We start from the raw sequence: 23170 nt of genomic DNA, 5'->3' as shown, positions 1-23170 counted from the left end.
GCTGGATGAGGATGCCCAGGAAGGAGTGGACCCTGGCCCGGTCCCGAGTTGCCCCGGCTGCAACGGCCCCGACGGGAGGAGTCACACGACGGCCCCTCGGCTCCTTCAGGGAGAAAGGGGCTGAATGAGGCCACCAGCCAGAAAGACCCAGCAGCTCTCCCTGTCGTCCTGAACCAAACTGGAGAGCAGGTGTGCGGCCTACGGCACAGGTCAGACCCATGAGGCCCACAGCCCTCAGGAAGGTGGCTGCAGGGGGCGCTGAACAGGCCATGCACGGCAACCCCCATTCTCCCAAGCCCACCTGCCCGCTCAGGGACACAGGAGGCCCGTGGCTCCCTCCCCATCCCTGGCCCCAGCTGCCCAGCACACAGCTGGGGGTGCCAGCACAAGGACCAGGTTGTGGCCATCAGGGGGCTCTGCACTGGGAAAGGCAAGAAGAGCCCCAGCCCCCCGACAGGACTGCTGCTGGACAGAGGGCCCTGATGGAAGCCGGATGTGGTCTGTCGGTTGTCTTTGCTCCTTCTTGGGCCCCAGACGAGCCTAGAACTGGTGAGAACGGGCAGGCAAGGGGGCAGAGCTTCCCCCGAGGTGCCAGCCTGACGGGCATGGCCGCCTGCCTCAGGAAGAAGGGTCAGGGAGCTGCGGGGCTCTTCACTCCGTGGATCACGGGTTGGTTCCCATTGTGGGGGTGAGAGGGATGACACAGGACTGGTGGGGACAATTCCAGGGCAGGTGGCAGGGCTCCCAAAGAGCTCCAAGTCCAGGGAAGAGAGAACACATGGGATGGCCCAGACCAAAGGAAGGGGAGAGACCTACCCACCCTGCTCAAGAAGCCCTTCCGATTTCCCACCAGAAAGTACTACCTGAGGCATTCCGAAGAGTTACCAGCAGTCCAGGAAGGCCGTCTGTCCCCATGGCCCAGACTTGGCTGCGCTGGTACAGCCAGAGGTAGCTGAGCCAAGAGGACCACGTGTGCCTTAGTCTTCAAAGTCACACGGGCCTTCAAGGTCACAGCCTGCATCCAGCAGCTGCGCCCATTAATCAGAAACCGTCAAGTCACAAATCCCTAGGTCTGGCCAAGGGGCCGGGACACGAGCTGTGCCCAGTGGGCAGGCTCCAGGGCCCCAGGGCGGGCCACTGCTTACTGCCGGCTCCAGCTATCCCAGCTGCCAGGGCCCAGGCAGGCGGCCGCGGCCTCCCAGCTTCTTGGAAGAGCTGAGCCTGGTCCAACACTGGCCGGGGCCGCATAGGGAGGGGAGAGGTCGGCAGGAAACAGACGCCTCCTGGTGAGCGGTACCAGCACGCCTGTTCCACGGTTCTCACCGGCACCCCCATCCCTGCTCGCAGTCTGACGGCTCAGCTGGCTCCCAGACACCCCAACCTGTACAATCCAGCAGCCTTCGCCTGCCCCGCGTCCCCAGCCTGAGGGCTGATCGCCAGGCAATCGGGGTGTAACGAGCGCACCCACGCGTCATCCCCGTGACAACCAACAGTCGGCTGTTCTACGGTAGAAGGGACAAGAGTCAGAGACCAGGCCAACAGTCTCTTTTTTTCTTTTTTTAATGGCTGCATTTCAAAGAACCACCGTCTTTTCACTCAGAAAATTTCCCAAAAAGGGGATGGATTAGTGCAACGAGTTGGCAGGCTTGACTGGACACAGAGTTTTCCAGACATCTCGAGGACAAGACCCCAGCAGCCCAGGCTGGCCACCGAGGGGGGCCTGTGGAGACCCGACAGGAGGAATGAACAGGGAGGATGCACAGCCCCTCTCCTCACCCTGCCCCCACCCCCTCACCCTGAGCGGCAGGCCACCCCATTCCCTGACTGGGCGCTGAGGCAACAGGCAGCAGGGGCTGGGGTGGGGCTGAGCCCGGGGCCGGGTCCACAGGGCCCTGGTGCGTCAGCAGGCCGGTGGCTCGCTGCTGTCCACCTGCAGCCCTTTGCTTAGGAGGAAGGCATCCTGCTTGGGGTCTCGGCCCAGGAAGAGCTTCAGCATGACACTGGCATCCTGGGAGCCGCCGGGCCTCAGGATGCAGCTTCTGTAGTCCATGCCGACCTGCTGGGAATAGGGGTAGGGCTGATCAGTCCTCGAGCACCAGTCCTCGAGCAGCCCCTCTCCCGGCCACACGTGGGCGTCTGGGCGCCTGCATCAGCATCAGAGAGAGCACGCGTGCGCAAGCACACGAGTGTATTCACAAGCATGTGCACGGTATGTGCACGAGCATGTGTGTGCAGGAACCCCGTCCATTTGCAACTCCTCGAGGCCCTTCACGTCACAGAGGCTGAGGCCCCGGCCGAGCCCACCACACGGGTGGCGGAGCTTCTGCGGTGACAGAACACAGGTCTGGAAAGCCGGCTGAGGCCCTGGCCCCAGGAGGGTCTAGGGTGGCCCATCTTCAGCAGCCGGCGAAGACCAGCGGGTGCCTCCGCTCCCCTGCCCTGGTCCCGGGCGGCAGGGAGCAGCGCTGAAAGGTCACGCGCTCCCTCCGCAGGCAGGTGCCCCCCCCCCCCCGAGCGGCCAGCCCACCCTCACCTTGCCGTTGAGGACGCCCTCCTGCTTGAAGCGCGCGTGGAACATGTCCATGGAGTATACCTCGCTCCACAGGTAACCGTAGTACTGGGCGTCATAGCCGCCCGCCAGGTGGCCGAAGGTCGCGGGCATGTTGGTTCCTGGGACAGACGTGGTACGGCTCTCACTGCGCCCCCAGTCTATCCCCCAGCCCCCTCAGGGCCCTTGCCAGGAGAAGGGGGCCTCAAATCAGCCCCATCAGAGATGACCTGCACACACCCAGGAGAGGGCCTGGCCTGACACGCCTAGAAAGCAGGAGCTGGACAACATGGCCAAGGGAAATACACGTGGCCCACTATCTGCTGATACTTACGAGTTCGCACAAAAGGATAAATCAAGGCACGCCCATACAGCGGAGATCGTGCATGGTTAAGCTTTTCGATGGAATTTTTAAAGTTCTTGTAGAACAAAGCAATTCCCCGCCACCTACACCGAAATCCCAATTATTTCCAGGTGTGTTAATCCGAGCACTTGCGATAACGCACAAGGACAAGCATCACAACCTCATCCGCTCTTTCGCAGGGTATGAAATCCCTGGTCCTTGCGGCACCTCCCACCTGTTCCAGAGCACGGCGTGGGAGGGCACCGCTGGGGGAGCTCAGCGGCTGGCGGGGAGGGAAGCAGCACACAACCTGAGCAGTAGGAGGGACGGCAAGGAAGGATGGAGCTGCTCACGCCCACCGGCCGCCAGCCACCTGCTGGAGCCGGGAGGCCCAGGGACACAAAGCAGCAAGAAGCCCAGAGGCCATCTGCTTCCTCCCGGGCCTCAGCTGCCAACTATAAACTGGCCTGACTCCCTTCACACGTCACTAGATCCTTCTGACTCCGGGAACGGCGGAGACCCTGACCCCCCAGGTGGGCCCACCTCGCGAGCAGCTACCTGGCGTGGCAGGGACCCCAAGGATCTCCTGGCACAGGCGGGCGTACTCCTCCGCTGGGTCTGCAGCCGTCTGGGTGTGCAGGGCCTGGTCCACCTTGGCCAGTACGATCTGGCGCAGGTTGAAGAGACCTGACGGGCAGAAGGAGACAGGGAGGCTGGCTCTGTACTCCCACACAAGCAGCAGAGAACCCCGTCAAGGCATGCACCTGGCCTCCCCCTCCCCAGCCTCGGGGCGAAGGCCTCCCAGAGGCCCCTGGGCAGGAGGGCGGCTCCCAGCGGGCACCTGTGTTGGCCTGCCGAGACTTGATGAGCTTCTCGAGCAGCTCCTGGGGGATGGCGCTGCCGGTCTTGTAGTGCTGGGACATCCTGAGGAGCGGCTCCTTCTCCCACACCCAGTTCTCCAGCATCTGAGAAGGCGCCTCCACGAAGTCCCGCTCCACGTGCGTCCCGCTAAACATGGCGAACTCCGCCTGTGGGGTGGGCAGAGCTGCAGGAAGGTCTGGACAAGGCCTGGCCAGCTCCTAGCCGCTGGCCTCACCTGCACACGCGGTATGCTCTGCTCTCCTGACAGGCACAGCAAGGCGAGCGGACAGCAGGCTGTGCGCGGCCCCCACACCTGGGGACGGGGCACAGTTGAGGCTCCCGGGGGGCTGCTAACAGACATCCCGGCCCAGGACACACAGAGGCAGGGAGCATGCCCATCCCTGGCTGGCCGCCAGGCTCCCTTCCTCCACCCACAAAGCCAATGCTCTCAAAAAGCCCTGTACCCCAAAAGGCACGGGCCTGGAAACCACGGGATCTGGAGGCGCTTTGTGTTTTCTCCGCTTTTATGTCAGAAATTTTCCTGAAGAGCAGCACCTGGCTGAGTCGTGCTAGAAGCAGCTCTGGTAGCCACTCGGCCAAAGGAGCGGCATGCCCTTGGGCAAGTCCCTTCCAGGCCCAGAGGGAGGCAGGACCGGGGAACTGGGAGAGGACGTGTGTTGGGCCTCGTTTCGCTTGGATCCTATTTGTGACTTTGCCTACTTGCTAAAATTTCTAACCCCAAAACCAGCACCTGTAGCACTTTGCGGTCATTCAACCCTCTGCCTCTGAACTTTAGCTCTGGGACGAGGGTCCTTTTTGTGCTCTGTTCAGAGCTTTTTTTTTCCACCCTCATTTCTGTGTTCTTTTGTAGGCAGTTGGGCTGTTTACATGGATCCCAACAGGGGCGCCTGGAGGGCTCAGTCGGTGAAGCGTCTGCCTTCAGCTCAGATCATGATCCCGGGGTCCCCCATCGAGTCTCCCATCAGGCTCCCTGCTCCGCAGGGGAGCCGGCTTCTCCCTCTCCCTCTGCTCATGAGCTCTCTCTGCCTCTCAAATAAATAGAACCTTCAAAAATCAATAAATAAAACGGATCCCAACCGCCACGCTGAAGTGCAATGCGGCTTTCCCAAGGGCACGAGGCCGTGACGTGCAGAGAGAGCACAGGTCGGTCAGAGGCGCTCCCTGCAGCATGAGCTACGGCGCCACCGGCTGCGAGTTCGGTGTGAACCGACAGTACGCGTTAGAGGCATCTTTCAACAGGAACACGCACGACACAAGGTTCCATATGGATCGTCACTCACAGGGACGTAACCCTGTGTTCGTGCGGGAGCCCTGATTTGGTATTCACGAACTCTGTGCTCGCGGTGACTTTACAGAACTGTGAGTAGTGAGAATGCCAATCTACAAAGACCTGAAGGAAATGAGGGAGCCACGAGAGTAGCTGACAAAAGAATGTTCCAGATACGGGACATACCCCGTGAGCATGCGGCGCGAAGGCAGGAAGAGGTGAGGGGCATGTGAGCAAGACGGGCGAGGCGTCCAGGGCACACAGGGCCCCAGTGCTGCACAGACGCTGCCCTGCCCTGAGGGGCCGCTGGCCGCTGAGGGCCGTCACCCCACGGACAACACAACGCACAGTGGACGACAGACCAACACAGAGCTGAAGCCAAAACTTCCAGAAGAGCGAAATTAGGAGAAAATGATCTTTTCAACAAGACACAAGAAGTGCAAACCGTGAAAGAAAAAAGGCAGTACACAAAACCCTCTGCTCAAAACACACTTCTCAGTGAATCCCATGCGTGGGCACGTCCCTCGGCCACCAGCAGGAGCGAGGCGCCCACACGCTGCCCCGGGGACAGACCCGAGCCCACGACGCTCAGGGGGAACCAGACACAGAAGGCCCCATGGCGTGTGAGTCCACGTGTGTGACACGTCCAGAACAGGCTTCTCCACAGATAGGAAGGGGGTCGGGGGCTGGGGAGGTAACTAAGAGACACGAAGGCTCTTTCTGGTGATGGAAATGTTGCAAAATGTTTGCACAGCAATGACACCTCCATAACTTGGTAAACTAATGATCACTAAAATATTCAACTTAAAATGAGGTCCCCGGGGTGGCCCTAACCCAACAACTGGCATCCTTATGAGAGACACGCACAGAGGAACGACCACATGAGGACGTGAGGAGACAGCCAGCTGCACGCCGAGGAGAGCTGCCTTAGAAGGAACCGGTGCTCTTGACACACTGACCACAGACCCTCAGCCCCACAGGGACACACTTCCATCCAGCCAGCCGTCTGTAGGGCTCCGCGATGGCAACCGGCATCGCTGTGGCCGTGGTGACCCGGGGAGTGTTCACTGTCCAGGAGGAGGCAGCCTTCGGACGCACCGACCCCCAGCCCCGCCCCGCCCCGCCCCGCCCCGCGGCACCGCACGCACCTGAGAGCAGAGCTGGTGCATCACGTGCCCGAACTCGTGGAAGTAGGTCTCCACCTCGTCGTGCTGCAGCAGGGAGGGGGTGTCTGGGGTAGGCTTGGTGAAGTTGGCCACCATGGCCGCGATGGCGATCTGGCGGCTCCCGTCGTGCCGCAGGCAGCCTGGCTGCAAGCCGAAGCAGGCCGCGTGCCCGTACTTCCCTTCCCTGGGGACGGAGGCAGGGTCAGGGGCAGCCAGGGATCTGCTCCACACACCGACTGGCCCAGAGGGCTCCTGACCCCACAGGAGGCCCTGATTCCGCCACCCTGACTCCGCATCCCCTAATCACCCATCTGCCAGCCCAGGGACCTGGACAGGCTGAGCAGCTCAGACTTGCTTCTCAGGAGCAAGTGCCCAGGAGCCGGGGGCCTGCCCCACACTCATCCCGCGCCGCAGGCAGAACGTGTCGGGCACCCTCCTCCCTGGACAGTGAACACTCCTGTCCCCGCACCTGGCCCTGCACCGTGGCGCCCCCCCCCAACCCGTGTCACGGATGGGAACGCCGAGGCTCAGAGAAGCGTCGCCCGGCTCATAGGCACCTTGGGTGGAGGTCCAGGTAGAACTTCCCGATGACCTTCCCCGAGGCCGAGTCCCTCACGGAGTACAGCTTCACGTCTTCGTGCCACACGGTGGCGCCCTCCTCCAGGTCGAAGGTCAGCCCCAGCAGCTCCTGGTAGATGCTGAGCAAGCCCTTGGTGACCACGTGCATGGGGAAGTACTCCTTGAGCAGGTTCTGGTCCACGCTGTACCGCGTCTCCTCCACCTGGTTCATGTAGTAGCGCATGTCCCAGGCGTGGATGCGCCCGTCGAAGTCCAGGCCTCGCTGCTCGCACTCGGCCTTCTTCAGCTCCAGGATCACGGCCCGCTCCTGCTCCCCGAGGGGCTTTAGCTTCTGGGCCAGCTCATCTGGGGAGGGCAGAGGGGAAGCTAGGCTACCTCCCTGCGGCCACTCCCCCACCAGACCCGGTCCACAGCACGATGGCCCCAGTACCCTCCTGGAAGGCCGGACTGCCGGCACAAGCCAGACGGGCAATGCATCGCCCTGCAGCAGGTGGGGGCGGGGCGGACGACCCCTCAGTCTCCCTCCACAAGCAGGGAAGGATGGCTGGAGTGGGGACACTTGCCCAGAGCTCACGCCGGGAGGCAGCAGAGCCAGGGCAGACGCAGGCTCACTCCAGAGCCCTACGCTCGGCCATCAGGTTAGAGCGCCTTGAGGGTGTTAGGATTCCCACTCTAGGGTGGACAGAATGTGGCTCTCAGAGGCCCAAACCCCACTCCTGGAACCCACGGCGGGAGGCTGGGGGCGGCAAGGGGTTACCTAGGAAAGTAGCCACCACCTGGCTGCTCTTAGCCATGTTCATCTCCAGGACATAGTCAGCATGCGTGCTGAATCCCAGCAGGCTGGACTTCTGTGCCCGGAGGGTCACCAGCTCTCTGAGGATCGCACAATTCTCCTGGAACCAACCAACGACCAGCTCTGTGGGTGCCGGGCCCGCCACCTCCCACTTGGGCCCCGTGGCCAGCACAGTTCCGGAATGCCAGGAACCCAGCTGCGTCTCATTTCCCTCCCTCCTTCCCATTGCCTAGGTTTCTATGTCTGTGCTGTGGTCCTGCCATAACACATGCATCTCTATAAACCCTCAGGTGCCTTTCGGACCCAGAAAGGGTGTAACCATGAGGGGTTCAAAGGTCACGAGTGGAGAGCAATGTGGGGCCAGGACTATGCAGGTGAGCCTCAGGAGGCACTGTGCACGGGGAGCTCAGCCCCGTCTGCTGGAGACACTGAACAGCAGCGAGGCCACACAGCGGCGTGGACGCAAACACAAACACAAGCGTCTGCATGGGAATGGAGGTCTGTGCGTTGAAGACACGCCCCAGGCCGCAGTCAGAGGCCCAGGCCGCCACACAAGACACAGAAAAGGGAGGGCGTGTCTGCAGACCCCAGCTCAAGCCCCAGCACCACTGGCGAGAGAGAAGGGATGACCAAAGCTAAGGCACGGGAGCAGCAGATGGTCACTCAGACACGGGACTGGCTTGGGGGAGGGGTCAGACCCTGAGCTGTGGCCCGGGCCCAGAGCCAGACCCGGCATGGAAGTCTGCTAGGGGCCGGCTGAGCTCTCCCGGGGCTTGCCGACTGCCGAGCCTGGCCCAGCAGGCGCCAGGCAGACAGGACAGGCCCCGCGACTTCCAGGCATCACCCTCCCACCTGCTTGCAGCGACAGTTGAAGGCCTCCTCCACCTTCCTCCTGGTCTCAGGCACGTGACATTTCTTCAGAAGGGGAAAATAATGCGGGTACTTGAGGGTGACTTTCAGCTTGTCATCCCCAGCCTTCTCCAGCGAGTTCAAAAAGTCATCTGGGAGGCCGCCTGCAGGAACAAAACCAGGGCTGCCACATGCCCGAGAAGCTACCAGGCCCGTGCAGCTGAGGTGGGAAGGCGGGCTTCGCTTCCATGAGACAGGCTAGGACCGGGAGCCTGCAGGGAACAGGGTGCCTGCAAGGAGCAGGGCACCAGGCCCAGCCTCCCCACCCTGCCCTGAGCCCCTCTGGGAAGATGGAGAGCTGCTGCCCTTCCCACCAGGGCTCCCCGGGAGGAAAAGCTCCTCTCGGCTCAACCCCTGACAGAGGGGGCTTCCGGGAACTGCAGTCTCTTCCCTTGTCCCTCCCCTAACAGCGGCACCAGGGATGGACAGATGCCGCCCGGCTGCCCTCGCGATGGGCCACACTTTTGCAAGAACCTCCCACCCAGCTCCCCGCCCGGAACCATCTCCTAAGACAGAGATCTGGGCGCATCACCTCCGACTGAAAACCTCCAGGGGTCACCACCTCACAGCCCCAGCTCCATCCTGGCCCACGGCTCCTTCCAAGGCCAGCTCGCCCGGGGCCCTCACCTCAGTACAGGTGAGAAGGGATGCTGTGCGGCAGGGTGGGCAGTGCCGGGAGGGCCCCGCCTCCAGGCTCGGTGCGCGCGTGCGTGCACGTACATGTGCAGACACCCATTTCCTAACTCAGCGACGGGGCCTGGGAACAACAGTCCCACAGCAGCAATGGGCACGCCTGGCACCCACATCTTGGTCTCTAAGTAGCAGCCCAGGCCAGGGCAAGGACAAAGTGAGCCCGGGACACAAGTCCCAAAGACAGTGCTCACAGAGGAACAGGGACGCTTCAAGCCGCAGAGGCTCTTGAGGTGGAACTGGGACAACCTGGGCATCAAAACAGGCGTAGCAGCAAACCACAGTCCCCAGATCAATGGGGCCGCCATCCACACCGACGCTGCACATGAACCCACTACTAAGGGGGACGGGAAGTTCTGACTTGAGAGGCCAGCGCACAAACGCACGAGGAATGATGGGGTCAGAAGACCGACCGTGGGAGCTTCAGCCAGCGGCTCAACGTGAGGAGTGGCAGCCCAGGGCACCCCCGGAGTTGCTGCTGACAGGGAGAGTGGCCCCACCTCCAAGGAGGCACGGGCAGAGAAGCACCTTCCCCGAGTGCCTGAAACGTGGGGGGAGGGGGCGGGGGACAGAGAGACACGCTGTCCGAGACTCTGTAAACAGACACCAACTTTCCCCTTGGCAAGCAGAAGAAAATGAACACGCGCCACACCCTCGCTCAGCAGGACCCGCGGGCCAGGCCTCCTGGCCACGGTCACCGCCCCGCCGTCTGGGGCTGGCTCTGCTCCACGGCCGGGGCGCCCAGCTGCCCCACGGGAGGCCCGGCTGCCAGGGCAAGGCCCCTTGGGCTGGACAAAGGGGCAGAAAAGCCGGCCCACGCGAGGCTGTGGGTGAGCAAACTCACAAACTCGTCTGCCGGATTCCAGCCCCGGGATCCCCCTCTGGCCAGGAAACAGTGGGCGCCTGTCCTCACACGGGCAGCTGTGGGGGGAGGGGGACTTGCCGCCTGAGGCACTACGGCCAGGACTGAACGAGAACAAAGGGCGGCGGAGGGCGGCGCTGATGGACCCGCAAATCCCTGTTCAGGAAGACCTGCCACTGCGGGCCCCTTTGCAAGAGAGCTGCCCTCAGGCGCCTCTGGGTGTGTGTGGGGGGAGCTCTGGCAGCAGGGCGGCACGGCCACCCCCCAGGCAGCCGCTGCAAGGTCACTGCCACGACGCTCCAGCGCCTTAAACGGGACTGGCAGGGCTCGCAGGCAGGAGCGAAACCGCTGGCCTAGGCTTTTCAAAAGCGTCCACGTCAGGAGAGGTGACAACACTTTTGTGAATGGCTGAGGGGCGGTTCATTAGGAAAGGAGCCTAAAGAGACAGGAAAACTCCATGTGACAGGGGCTCCGTGAGCGGACCCGACAGGGGAGAGGACTACCAGGAGTGCCATCAGGGCAGCAGAGCAGGGGGCACGGGCTGTGCTCCCCGCGACGCAGCCATTCCGTGCTCTGCCTCTGCCCAAGGAAGAAGCGGAGACTCACAGGCCCACAGACGACTCTCTCACAGCACGAAGAACATACGTGTGGCAGTGTCCACGGAAAGGACAGAAAGTGCACCGTCAGTTAGGAGCTAGGAGACGCCAAGGACACAGGGCTTCCCGCGGTACAGTCCTTACAACTTTCCCACAGCGTGAAGTTTTTCGAAATGAAACAGTTGGGGAAAGAGAAGCAAAGAAAAGAGTAAAAATTTAGGGGCGCCTGGGTGGCACAGCGGTTAAGCGTCTGCCTTTGGCTCGGGGCGTGATCCCGGCGTTATGGGATCGAGGCCCGCATCAGGCTCCTCCGCTATGAGCCTGCTTCTTCCTCTCCCACTCCCCCTGCTTGTGTTCCCTCTCTTGCTGGCTCTCTCTCTGTCAAATAAATAAATAAATAAATAAATAAATAAATAAAATCTTAAAAAAAAAAAAAAGAAAAGAATAAAAATTTAAAAAGACCCCTTGGCCACAACCCTTCAAAATCCCCACCTACAGCCAGGTTTGGGGACAAGAATCAGCCAAGATGCGTCTACCCGATCCTCTTATAAAACCGAAACAAGAAGAGCAGGGGCGCTGAGGGGGCTCAGTCAGTGAAGCGTCTGCCTTCAGCTCAGGTCATGATCCCGAGGTCCTGGCATCGAGCCCCAAATCGGGCTCCCTGCTCAGCGGGAAGCCTGATTCTCCCTCTGCCTCTGCCTGCTGCTCCCCCTGCCTGTGCTCTGGCAAATAAATAAAATCTTAAAAAAAAGAAAAGAAAAAAGAAACAAGAGCAACAGGCGGGGGCGTGGGTCTCAAAGGGGAAATCCTGGCGAATTCAGCCGCCTGACCCAGAGCTCCTGGCACTGCTAGAGGAAGGATCTAGAAACACAGATTCCAAAGCGCTGACTAGTCCAAGTGAAGAAGCCCCCTCACCCAGGGCAGTGGACACAAATGTCCCCGCACTTTGGAAGCCTGCGGGTGGTGGCCATGGCCTGTGAGGGTCCTGAGACCGCGAGGCAGCCCCACCCCAGCCCACGCCCCCACCAGTACCCAGCTCCTCTCGTGTGAGTGGCAGGAAGGTCGTGTCCTCGTTCAGGTTCTTGTTGAAGTCGATGCACAGAAGACTCAGCTTCTTCTTAATGCTCTTGATTTTCTGGAGGGAGGAGCACAGCTGTGAGTGGAGCTCTGCCACCAGGGCTGGGGGCTCCCTCCCTACAGGGAGAAGAGACAGGCGAGGCGGGAAGAGGGGATGGAAAAGACACAGACATCAGGTTCTAACACCGGTTTACGCGGCGCCAACAGAACACAGACACCGGCTTCCACACTGAGCGGCCTTGGTGACCCTGGGGACCTCGGGCTACCGTCCCCATCTGTTAGGCGACCCCAGTAAAGAGAGTTCTGGACCCTACTATCTTCAGAGTCCGCAGCCTAGGCTTTCGGACATTTTGACAGAGCAGCAGGGCTAAGCCTCAATGTGGAAACTTTTGATGGGGGGTGAGGTGCAGCACGGGAGGGGGTGCTATGGGGCCACTACGTCGGCCCACCGCCACCCCCGGGGGCCCTAGGGCCAAGCCCAGCCCTGGGCATGACGACTGCTGCTCTGTGCCAGCAGAGGACAGGAGGGGGCAGGGCAGGGCAAATGTGCCTGACAGCTTTGCGGGGATCGCGGGGCTCCTTGGGTGAGACCCTGGCTCAGAAGCAGCCGGCACAGGCGCGCTGAGCCTCGCCGGCCACGACCCTGCGCTGGGCACTGACACACACTCCCTTATCTCACTGAAGCCGTGCCAGTTAAGGCTCTGAGACGCAGGAGGAAAACAGAACGTGCCCTAGCAGAACGAGACAACGCTTCGGGGTCCCCACCCAGCCCACCGCCCCGGCTCAACGCCTTCCACGAGGCTCCCTCCTCCACGTGGCGCTCCCCGCGTCCCTTCCGGCAAGGCGGCTCTCAAGTCAACGTCTGTGCAGCCCCCGGTACACAGATGCCTGGCTTTCAACAGCCAACGGAGCTTTAAGAACTGCAGGGCACCTGGCCAGCTCAGTCAGGGGGCACGTGACTCGTGCTCTTGGGGTCGCGGTTTCAAGCCCCACGTTAGGTGCGGAGACTATAAAAACTGAAAATAGCTGTCGCTCGACTGAGCGTAGTGTGCACCCACCAAAGGGGAGACGCCACACCGGATTCTGGATCCCACGGCCCAGGATGGAATCCGACTCCGACCCCACTGGCACTGAGTTTCTTGTTTTTGTTTTTAAGATTCTTATTTTTATCGGGGCACCTGGGTGGCTCAGTCGGTTGAGAGTCCAACTCTGGCTTCAGCTCAGGTCATGATCCCAGGGTCCCGGGATCGAGCCCCGCATCAGGCTCCGTGCTCAGCGGGGAGTCTGCCTGAGATTCTCTCTCTCGCCCCTCCCAGGCTCACGCGCATGCAAAGTCTCTCTCTCAGATACATATATCAATTAAAAAAAAAAACCTATATCAAAAAAGGATTGTTATTTTTATGTAATCTCTGCACCTAACATGGGGCTCGAACTCACGACCCTGAGGATCAAGAGTCGCTCGCTCCACCGACTGAGCCAGCCAGGCACCCCTCACCGGCATTGGTTTTAACGACGGATCGGTTTTAGCCTCATCTCTCGGAGTCCTGGCTTCTTCAGCCATAAGGCAGAGGTGCTGGCCTAACCAGAACAGTGTCCGTTCTAAGTGACCAGAGGGACAGTTGCTGAGCTCTGGGTGTGATCTAATGTCTGCATTAACTGTGTCTTTCATTTCCTGTGTCCTGGTGCTTTCCCGTCTGGGGGTCTCACTGATGCTGAAGAGCTGGCCTCTCCTAGGTGTGACCAGTTCCTGGGGACGGTAAACAGCTCACCCATAAGGGCACCTCTTGTGTGCAAACCAGCCCGGCCACTGCCCACAGCCCGGCCACCTCCATTATGCAGCTGCCTGGCACTCAGAGAAAATGGGGAGTGAATGAGGCGAACAAAGATCCTCAGAGATTAACCACAGGATGGGGGGCAGGGGCAGCCCGGCTCGCTCACTGATCCAGGCCAGAGCACAGGAGATGCCATCTGTGAGGCTGGGACTTACAATAGGTAACGTGTATTTGGTCTTCGTCCCCATTCCCGGCACACAGCTCCTAAAACCCTTGGAATTTCTTCCGTGATAACAAGAAACTGCAACAGCCCAAGTGACACAGGAGTGGGGATCATCGTGTTCCCTTTCAACCACATCTGAGTGCATATTAATGAGCTGACTTTGGAAAGCCCCTGAGGATGGGGGCTGGTGGCCAGGGAACCAACCACCCACAGCGCAGTATGGCACTTCCTTGCTGCTCTGGGAGGGGAGACGGGCTGGAGGTTGCAGGTTCAATCAATCATCAGTGGTAATCAGTCATACCTACGCAATGAGGCCCCCACAGAATTCCTAAGGACAGGGTTCAGAGAGCTACCAGGATGGCGCACACAGGGAGGGCAGAGCTCCGTGCCTCCCCCCAGACCTTGCCATTCCGGGTTATACCCTTTACGACAAGTCAGTAATGACACGTAAGCTTTTCCTGAGCTCTGCAAGCTGCTCTAGAAAATGACCTGAACCTAAGAAAGGGGGACCTCTGAGCCGTACAGCTGGTCACTCAGAAGCAGAGATAACAGCCTGGGTCTGGGATTGCTGTCTCACGTCCGTGCAGTCTCAAGGGGCCAAGCCCTGGAGCTGTGGGACCTGACACTACCTCCGGGTAGGTGGTGCTAGACACCCGGCTGGCGTCACTGAGAACCGCGTGGTGCGGGAACCCCGCACGTCTGTACCAGAGGGAAGCAGTGCTGTTGCAGCCGAGTACAGAGAACAGGAGGCCCCAGCCGGGGGGAGCTCTTCCTTAATGCCATTGCACCAAAGTCACGGAGAGGACCAGTGGGTGCGCCCCCTGCACCGGGCCCTTTCTCCGTAGCTGAGGGAGTGCCATGCTCTTGGGAAAGCCACACCGTAACTCTGGAGAACCCAGGGCAGGGTGGGTGCAAAGGCAGAGCTATTCCAGACAGACCCCCCTTCCCAGAACTGAGGCAGCAGAGGTGGGCACGCAGCCAGAGCCCCCCCCCCCAAGCTGGCACTTACTTGCTGAGTGTCCTCAGGCAGGTGCAGCCCGTTTCTCCGGCCCAGCTTGATCAGTCGCTCCAGGTACCGCATGGCCTCTGGCCTCAGCGAGTCCTTCTGAACTTTCTCCTAGAGTAAGACAACCACAGGTGTATATGCGATGGAAAGCTGAGGCACTGCCAGGTGCTGGGGAGGCAGTGGGAGACCGAGGCACTGGCGCAAACATCACTGCAGGGAACGTGAGATCGTGCAGCCACCAGGGACAGCAGCTACGACCACCCCCCGACTCAGCAAGGGCGCTCCTGGGCGTCCATGCCAGAGACATGGAGACTTACGTTCACATAAAACCCGCTTCCTGGGAACAGCTCAAACTAAAACCGGCCCAGAGCGCCTCCCACAGGTGAATGGTTAAATGGGAATGAGAACGGTGAGTGGCCTCCAGGTCATCATCCTGGCTGTGACAGTGACGGGCTTTACAAAATATTATGCTGGGGGAAACCGGGCGAAGGATAGACTGTCTGAATCCGTTCTCACGACCGCAGGTACACCTAACGAAGGTCTCCAAGCCACGACTACAAAAGCCTGCTCGTGCTTCCACGGGCCGCGTGCCCTGCCTGCCCCACAGCACGCTGGTGCGCTCTCCTGACCCAGGGGACGCAGGCGCTAAGGGAACGGATGGGAGCACCACTGCCCACCTCCACGGCTCACTCTGACACCAGCGGCCAAGGCCGGGAGGCAGGACACCAGCCCTACGGAGCACCCGGCGAGGTCAGGAAAATGAAACCATGTGGTGGGTGCAGGGAAGGCTTATAAAAGTCCTAGGCATCTTAGGCTCTTATTTGTGTCCTCTGCATTTGTCTGTCACCCTTTCGTGTTTCTTTACTGCGGTAAAAGAGAACACGAAACTTACCACCTCAGCCATTCTTAAACGCACGGTTCAGTGGCCGTTAGTGCGCTTGCACTGTCACACTGCCCCCCCCCCCCCCCCCGCCCTCGCCGGCCGCCCCCAGAGCCTCTCAGCTCTCCACCTTCTAAGTCTGAGGAACAGAACGATCACGTCTACAGAGGATCAACCCAGCAGTGCCCATCTGGACGCCGGGCTGACCCCCGGGTGTCTACCTCCAGCATGCCCGGTGCCTCGCGGCGTCCTCACCTGCAGCCAGACGATCCTCTGGTACACGTCCTGCCTCATGCTCATCTCCACATCAAACTCGGACAGCCTTTTGTCCGCCTCTGTGCTGGCTGTCCGAATGTCCTTAGATGGAGAAACATGCTGGGGGAAGTCGAGGATATTCCTCTGAACTGAAACGGGGAGAGAACAGGACAGGTGTGAAAAGAGGCCCCAGGGAGAAACTGGCAAGTGCCGACCTCACCCCCACCAGGCCCGCAGCTCATCCGTGTCTGCCGATCTGTTCCGTGCACGCTCTCCACCCTGGGCCCTGGGCCGGGTGCCGGAAGAAAGAAAGGGCGTGGTCATCTACATCCTTGGGGATCTCACAATCCGATGGAAACAGAGTCAACTTTCAACACTCCAAGGAAAGAAGGACCATAACAGAGAAGTATGACAAGACCTAGAGAGGCTAAAATAACTTGATTCCAGAAAAAGAGCCACGGCTACTGATGGCAGCATTTTAAATTCATAAGTGATTCCCTAACTTACACAGAGCGTTTCGTTAAATAGAGGAAGTGTAAGTGGCTGTGAGAGTGTAAGCTTTTAACAGTCACCGCCTGACCCGGCAACACACCAGGAGGTGCCTACATGCAATCACACAAAAATCACGTAAAAATCACAGGTTCACAGCAGCTGGACCGGGAATAACCCAAGAGGACATAACTCAAATGCCCACTGACAGGTGGGCGGACACACACAGTGTGTCCATCACACGCGGCACGCCACTCAGCCAGGAACAGGAAGGTGCCCACACGCGCTGCCCGGGGACGGACCCTGAGCCCACGACGCTCAGGGAGGGAACCAGACACAGAAGGCCCCACGGCGTGTGAGTCCACGTGTGTGACACGTCCAGAACAGGCTCCTCCACGGATGGGAAGGGGGCTCGCGGGGGCTGGGAAGGGGGTGGAGAGTGACTGCTGATGGGGACAGGATTTCCCTTTGGGGTGATGGAATGTTCTAGAATTAGAACATAGTGATGGTTGGACAACTCTGAATATAAAAACCACTGAAATGTATGCTTTGAGCAAATTCTATGATATATAAATCAGATCTCAACAGAGCATTTAGTTTCAAAAAACAAATATTCTCAGTTGGAAAGACCTGTATTCAAATCATAGCTTGGTCGTTCCTGTGGCCCCAGGGCAGACCTGCCGCCGGCTGCCTGAGAGAGAACAGTGAAAAGGACAGAAACAGCATACGTCCGACTGGGATTTACAGGCTCACAAGCGCCTGTGACTGCATCAAGTGTGACAACAAAGTGGTACAGAGTGTGGGATCGATGCAAACTGCCGCTGTGAGCAGAGGGGGCCCACGAAGGGGCTCCTCAGGGGAGTTAATGCATGATCACAGAGGAGCCCAACATCCAGAAAAGCAGGAGCTGTGTGAAGCCCCGAAACGGGAGAGTGTGAGCGAGTTTAAGCGGCCACACGGCCGGACACACACAAACCCTACTAGGAGCGTCAGAGAGGGGCAAACCGCACCAAAAGCAACATCGAGGACTCTGGCCTTTGTCCAGAGGGCAGTGGAAAGACACTGAGGGGCTGGCTGAGGGGAATGCTGTGATTCAATTTTAGTTTCCTTAAAATTCCTGGGGGGGGGGGGGCTCAGTCAGTTAAGCGTCTGCCTTCAGCTCAGGTCACGATCCCGAGGTCCTGGGACCGAGCCCCGCATTGGGCTCCCTACTCAGTGGGGAGTCAGCTTCTCCCTCCCACATCATGCACGTATGCATACGTGTGCGCACGCTGGTGTGCACACACTCTCTCTCTCCCCCTCAAATAAATAAGTAAAATATTTAAAAATAAAGTAAAATAAAATAAAATTCCTTTGGCTACCGTGGGGAGATGGAAAAAAAGGCTGTAGGAGTGAAGTTGGTGTCTGGCAGGGCTCTGCCCAACAGGCAAGAACTGGCATCATGCAACTGCCAAGAGCCTCTCTGAAAAGAGATGAGGGGGGAGATTGAGGCGCACCCACTTGCAGGCAGCACAGAAACCCGGGACATCTGGCAAACACGGCAGCAGGAGGCTTCGAAAAAACCCCCCAGCAGAGATTCTCCAAGGTTCCCAGAGAAAGGACTTTGGCTAGCGATCCAGGGGCGGGGTTTCCTCAGCTCAGAGTTCTCTGCTGCAAGCCCCGCCTCGGTCTTTTGTCCCCACACCGTCAACCTCTACAGAGGGGCTCGGGGAAGCAGGGCCACATCTGTCTGACTGAGCACCTCATCCCTCACGAAGGGAGCAAACAGACCCCCAGGAGGAGAGAAGGAGCCAGCTGCGTGGTGATGAGGACACCTGATGGCATCAGATTACCCAAAGCGCAGGGGGGAGAAGAAAAGCAAAGGGGGCCGAGTTCAGTGGCTCAGAGAAAAAACAAGTATCTCCTGGGACACAGAAAGGAGCATGAAGTGGCTCCAGTTCCAAGGCTGGCACCTGAGCTGGCTTCTGGAGAGGAGTGCTGTTAGACATGCTGTCCTGCTCTGGACTCTCAGACGTCGTAGCCCATGAGGACTCGGCATGCCAGGCTGTGCAGTAGGGCACGCAGGGGAACAAGCGGCCCTCCAGGCTGCCTCTTGCCGAGCAGATGCCTTTACCCCCAGTCAGCTCCTTTATCCATCACCACCCCCCTGGGGAGTAAGAGGCCTCAGCCATGGCCAGGGTCCAGGAGCTCCAAGGCCATAGTTGCTCTGCCTCCCTGCCTGGATCCTGACCCAGATTTACCTGTGTAGGCCACTTCCACATCAGCCAGCGCCTTGAGGGTACTTTCATACGACACGTCTTCAAACTTCTGGGAGCCCACCTGGTCATACACACGCTTAGTTTGCTCAATGAGCTCCACAGTGAGCTCCCCTATTTGCTGGGCACTCAGGTCCCATCTTAGGTAGTTCACCACAGAGCACGGGGCCGCTGTGTCCAGGGCGTCTCCTGCACAGGCTGGACAGAGAAGACAGAGCCCCACACTGAAATTGTGTGCTTCAAGGACAGAGTTAGGGTTAGACTAACGAGGGGCTGGAGGGCAAGGGCAGGAACACAGTTTCCCCGTGCAGGTAGGCAAGGCCCAAGGGCTTTGCAGGGGTGCACAGGGTGACCAATCCTTTAAACAGAAGAAAATTCTGTACCCGGGAAGACACTGGGTGATCTCTGAGGGTGTTTGTGCTTGTTGCAACTGGAGAGCGATGCTACTGCATCGAGTGTGGGGGGTGGACGGGGATATTGCTGGACACCGCCTAGGGCCCTGGACACCCCAATGACCCAGCCCCCAAATCGGCAGTGCTGGGTGGATATTTGGTCTACACCTCCATCTGAGTTAACCTGTTTGACTACAAGGTGCTACCCCCGACATCCCTTGATGTAATGTGACATTCATACTGTATTACTTTCCAAAAATAGGAGAAATTCCATATTACTGAAACATCCCTAGCCCCAAGAGTTTTTGGATAAGAGACTGTGGTCTATAAAAACAGCAGTCGCTTAAACTGCTGTGCAGTGCTCAGGGTAAAGATGTTTTACTTTCATTCCCTCGTTGATTCACAGTTGTGAACTCTGGGTCCTATGTGGCCCCCATTGTACAGACGGAGGTCCTGAGATTTGGAGAATTCAAGTGTCATGCCATGATCCCATGCCAGCAAGTGGCAGAGGTGGGATTCAAACCCATGAAGTCTGACCTTGGCTCCAACCCTGTGAACCAGTGTATCATATGCACCCCACCCCGCTTCATAAATCTCTGGTTGTCAGATCTTCCTGCCCCCTTTCCAGGGCGCCATCCCACTTCAACCCTTACTGGAAGTCTGTACCGGGGTCAGCAAACAACAATCTGTTTTTGTACAGCCGGCAGGGTCAAAATGATGTTGCACGAGACTGAGTATGCGACTCACCAAGCCTAAACGAGCGAGCCCTTTACCGACCAGTTTGCCAATCCCTGGTCTACACCATCTAGACTCTATTGGGTCTTGCACAGCAGGTCTGGCCAGCTGGCCTGGCCCAGCCACACCTGTTTTCTTCAAGGTATCTCCCAGGCCTTCCCACAGGCTGCTCCCTCTGCCCTGAGCCCAACCCTGCCAATCTTCCATCCCATGTTTCTTTCTTAGATGTCCCAATGGCATCCCTGCAGCACCTGTATGTCTCAAATGGCTATACCTGCCCCGAGTTACTTGAATTAATGAACACAGGCTCATGTGATCCCCCAGCAGGGAATGGAATGCAGAATCAGTAGAAGCTCCTCCAGGAAATACCCACTTGTGCCCCATTTTCCCCTCTGGCATGGCAGGGAGTTGAGCAGGGCCACAGTGGTCCTGGACTACCGCCTTTTTGTGTATGCCGAAGAGGGACGGGATCTTTGCAGGGTACTGCCATCTGGGACCCGTGTTTGGCGTCTCTAGGGCAGGTTTTTTAACAACGTTATCAACATCTGTGGCTGGGTCGCTCTCTGGGGTGGGAATCCACCCTGGGCCCTGTAGGGTATGGAACAGCACCCCTGGTGCCCACCCACTCAATGCCAGGAGCATCCCCAGTCGTGACAATCACAGATGTCCCCAGACACTGCCAGTGTCCCCTGGCATGGCACAATCCCCCCCCCCCCTCAGCTGAGGACCACTGACATACACCAAGTGGGAAAAAGAAAGGCTCTTGAGCCAGGACAAGTTGATATTCTGACCAACTGCAGCGAGCTTGGGGAAAATCCTTCCACTCGCAGAGCGCTGTGGACTTCAGAACTGCAGAAGAAAGATGTGGGTCTGTGTTACATTTGGCGGTAAAAAAGGACTCCAGAAGCTCGGACAAGGTAAGAGATGTGTGTAAGCTGAGAACTGTTAGCAAAATCTCCTGGAGGAGCTAGGACTTGAAAATCTGGAGCAGATGCATTCATTCTGTAGTATTTCAGCTTGCTACCTACCTGCTGGGTCCCAGGCTAACAATTCTGCTGCAAACAAGGCAGACAACATTCTTGCCCTCCTGAGGCCCCAATAACCCTAATTATGATTACCATTAATGCAATTATCATCACAGTCGGCTGGAGAAAGAACTGGGGGGAAGAGAGACCGGCAGGTCAGGAGACACCACAAAGCAGCTTGGGCAATTTTTAAATACAGGACGCACATTCCATCGCTCCCATAACGAAAACCTTTTCACGACGCCCCCCTGCCCTTAAAATAAAAGGGAGTCCCAGCTGTGTTCTCCCCGAAATGACCTGTTGCTACCCAAACGCGCTCCGCGTGCACCTGCCTCCCCGCCTTTGCCCTCGCAGTTCCCGCCACCTGGGGAGGCCTTCCCGCAGGTCCTAGCAGCATAGCTGCTTCTCCCCGCTGGGTCCGGGTTGATAGGCCACCTCCTCGGAGAAGCCACTCAGGGACCGCCCTCTCCAGAGAAGCGCCGTCAGCCCCACCACCGATCACTCTCTAAAGCCCTGCCTTGCTTCTCCGCTGGTTGAACGCCTGTCTCTGGCTCTGAAACTCCGCCTAGAACTCCCGGTCTCCCGCGGGGTCCGCCCCCAGGACCCGACCCGTGCTCAGCTGAAGCCACACACACGGAGTTGGCTGAATGAATGAAGCGCTGGAAAAGCTGGTTCGTTCATTCGGCCGCCCAGGGGGCAGGGTCCCGGGTTCGCCGACCCATTCCCCCCAGGCTCCAGCCCCTAGAGGGTCACTAGGCTCGGCTCCTAGGCCCGAGTCGCGACCCCGAGAGGCGCGAGGGTGGAGGGGACGCCCGGGTCCGGTGAGCGGGGCCGCTCCGAGGGGCAGCCGGTACCTGCAGGTGGCTTCATGGCTGGCGGGTGTGCACCGGCGGCCCCTCCCTCCACCTGGTCCACGTCGCGCTGCCTCAGCTGCCGCGGCAGGCCGCCTCTGTCCACCCAGGGTCCGCAGCAGCCGGGAGTGAGGTGCCAGCCGCCCGCGCGCCCGCTGAATGCTGGGAGGGCGCGTGCGCCGAAGGACAGGGCGCAGGCGCGGCCCAGCTCCGCCCACACCCCCGGGGCGGTGCTTTGGAAGGCTGGCGCACTCCACGCACGCGCTGGAACCCTTCCTGCCCATCATTGGTTCTAGCGGCGAGAGGGCGGAACCTTCGGGGAGGCCCGGGAGGGACGTTTCTACGGAAACCACACACAGCTGGCTCCCGGAAGCCTGTGTGCTTGAGGTTCTTTTCTGCCGGGACTTTTCTGCCTGGGCTTCTAGCTCCCGTTTTCACTTGTGCTTGCCCCCTTTCTACTTTCATAACCGTGTATTCGGCTAGTTTTGCAGGTTTTCTCCCTCACCTGAGGGCGTCACGTTAGTGACCGCTTACCATCCAGATCTGAGGCGCTCTTTGTAGATTATGCCAACGAGCATCCTGCCCAACTTCTAGCATCTAACGAATAGAGGCGGGACACATACATCAGCAGAATCCGGTGAATCAATTAATTAAATTAAAGGCAGTTTTTTAAAAAATCGAGAAAGCTTCAGTAAATGAATCCAGGACTTCAAACAACAGGTGTTTCGAAACGGTGCAGTACCCTAACCTGTAACTATTGTAGCCCATTAAAACAAACAACAAAACCTTGAACTAAGGCCCCCAGGTAGAAAAATTTGCTAGAACTAAAATGGTCAAAAAACCTACTCCCCTAATTTCTGCAAAAGAACTTAAAGAACTCCGGGCTTTAACCATGCATGCGTTTTAAATGGGATAAAAGTGAGTTAGGAGAACACTTCTTGCAACTTCATCACTAACGGTGATCAGTTGTGAGACATCCTAGGGAACTTCCTCATCACACCCTCTATTAAGCACACCAAGCTTTAGCCTACTTAATCTTCATTTTCGCTGTTTTCCGTACCTGGAGTTTTTTCCTCATCCTCCAAGTCCACATCTACAAGGTAGATCTTCCCTAACCGTCCCGGCCCACTTGCCTCCCCAGTCATAACCGCGGCGCGCCCTTTTTTCTTTATAGCGCTTGCCATCAAGGGCAAAGGGTTAACTTACGTCCTCGTTTCCTAGTTTGCGGTTCGTCAACCACAGTACAAGGCAACGCGAGCACACACTTTCCTGGTTTTTACAGTTGGTTTGCGGTAAATATTTGTGGGCTATTAGGCACCTGCTGTAAACAAGTATTTCCTGTATTCCTTTACGTCTTAGGGGTTGAATGAATGAAAGAATGCGTCTGTGGGTGGATGGGTGGGTGAATAAGTGTAAAAGCTTGTGGGTCACAGTCGCTGCCATTCACAGAGCGCCCGTGCCGCTCCAGGCGCCAGATACCCAAACACGGCAACACCACGTGGCCGGCTCGGTGCCACGTGACCGGCTCTGCCGAACGCGCCGGAGTCTGCCACTGTCCCACCATGCACCGCTCCA

The 23170-nt window shown here is 58.7% G+C and overlaps 1 protein-coding gene across 2 annotated transcripts; it reads right to left on the bottom strand.

Annotated features, from left to right (window-relative positions):
- Positions 1 to 1542: 1542 nt before the first annotated feature.
- THOP1 (thimet oligopeptidase 1) lies at positions 1543 to 21775 on the bottom strand. Of its 2 annotated transcripts, none has more exons than XM_026481000.4 (13): positions 21599 to 21775; positions 18578 to 18790; positions 15849 to 15997; positions 14717 to 14824; positions 11668 to 11770; positions 8431 to 8591; positions 7543 to 7678; positions 6764 to 7130; positions 6189 to 6390; positions 3733 to 3919; positions 3450 to 3578; positions 2534 to 2670; positions 1543 to 2059 (listed from the first exon to the last, which is right to left on the bottom strand). In XM_026481000.4, exons 1-13 carry the CDS (start codon positions 21612 to 21614, stop codon positions 1901 to 1903), a joined length of 2067 nt encoding a protein of 688 aa, XP_026336785.1. In that variant the 5' UTR covers positions 21615 to 21775; the 3' UTR covers positions 1543 to 1900. The 2 variants fall into 2 exon arrangements, with proteins under 2 accessions (XP_026336785.1, XP_026336786.1); XM_026481001.4 differs by having other exon boundaries at positions 1543 to 2056.
- Positions 21776 to 23170: the final 1395 nt, after the last annotated feature.

Source organism: Ursus arctos, unplaced genomic scaffold (genome assembly GCF_023065955.2).
Source record: "Ursus arctos isolate Adak ecotype North America unplaced genomic scaffold, UrsArc2.0 scaffold_14, whole genome shotgun sequence".
In the NCBI taxonomy this organism is placed as follows: Eukaryota; Metazoa; Chordata; class Mammalia; order Carnivora; family Ursidae; genus Ursus; species Ursus arctos.
This window is presented reverse-complemented; position numbering and strand designations above follow the sequence as displayed.

Coding starts and splice junctions, on each gene's coding strand:
- THOP1 (XM_026481000.4), bottom strand. Junction 7,679..8,430: donor TCAACTGTCGCTGCAAGCAG/GTGGGAGGGTGA, acceptor GGTTGGTTCCAG/GAGAATTGTGCGATCCTCAG. Junction 3,920..6,188: donor TGCACCAGCTCTGCTCTCAG/GTGCGTGCGGTG, acceptor CCCACCCCACAG/GCGGAGTTCGCCATGTTTAG.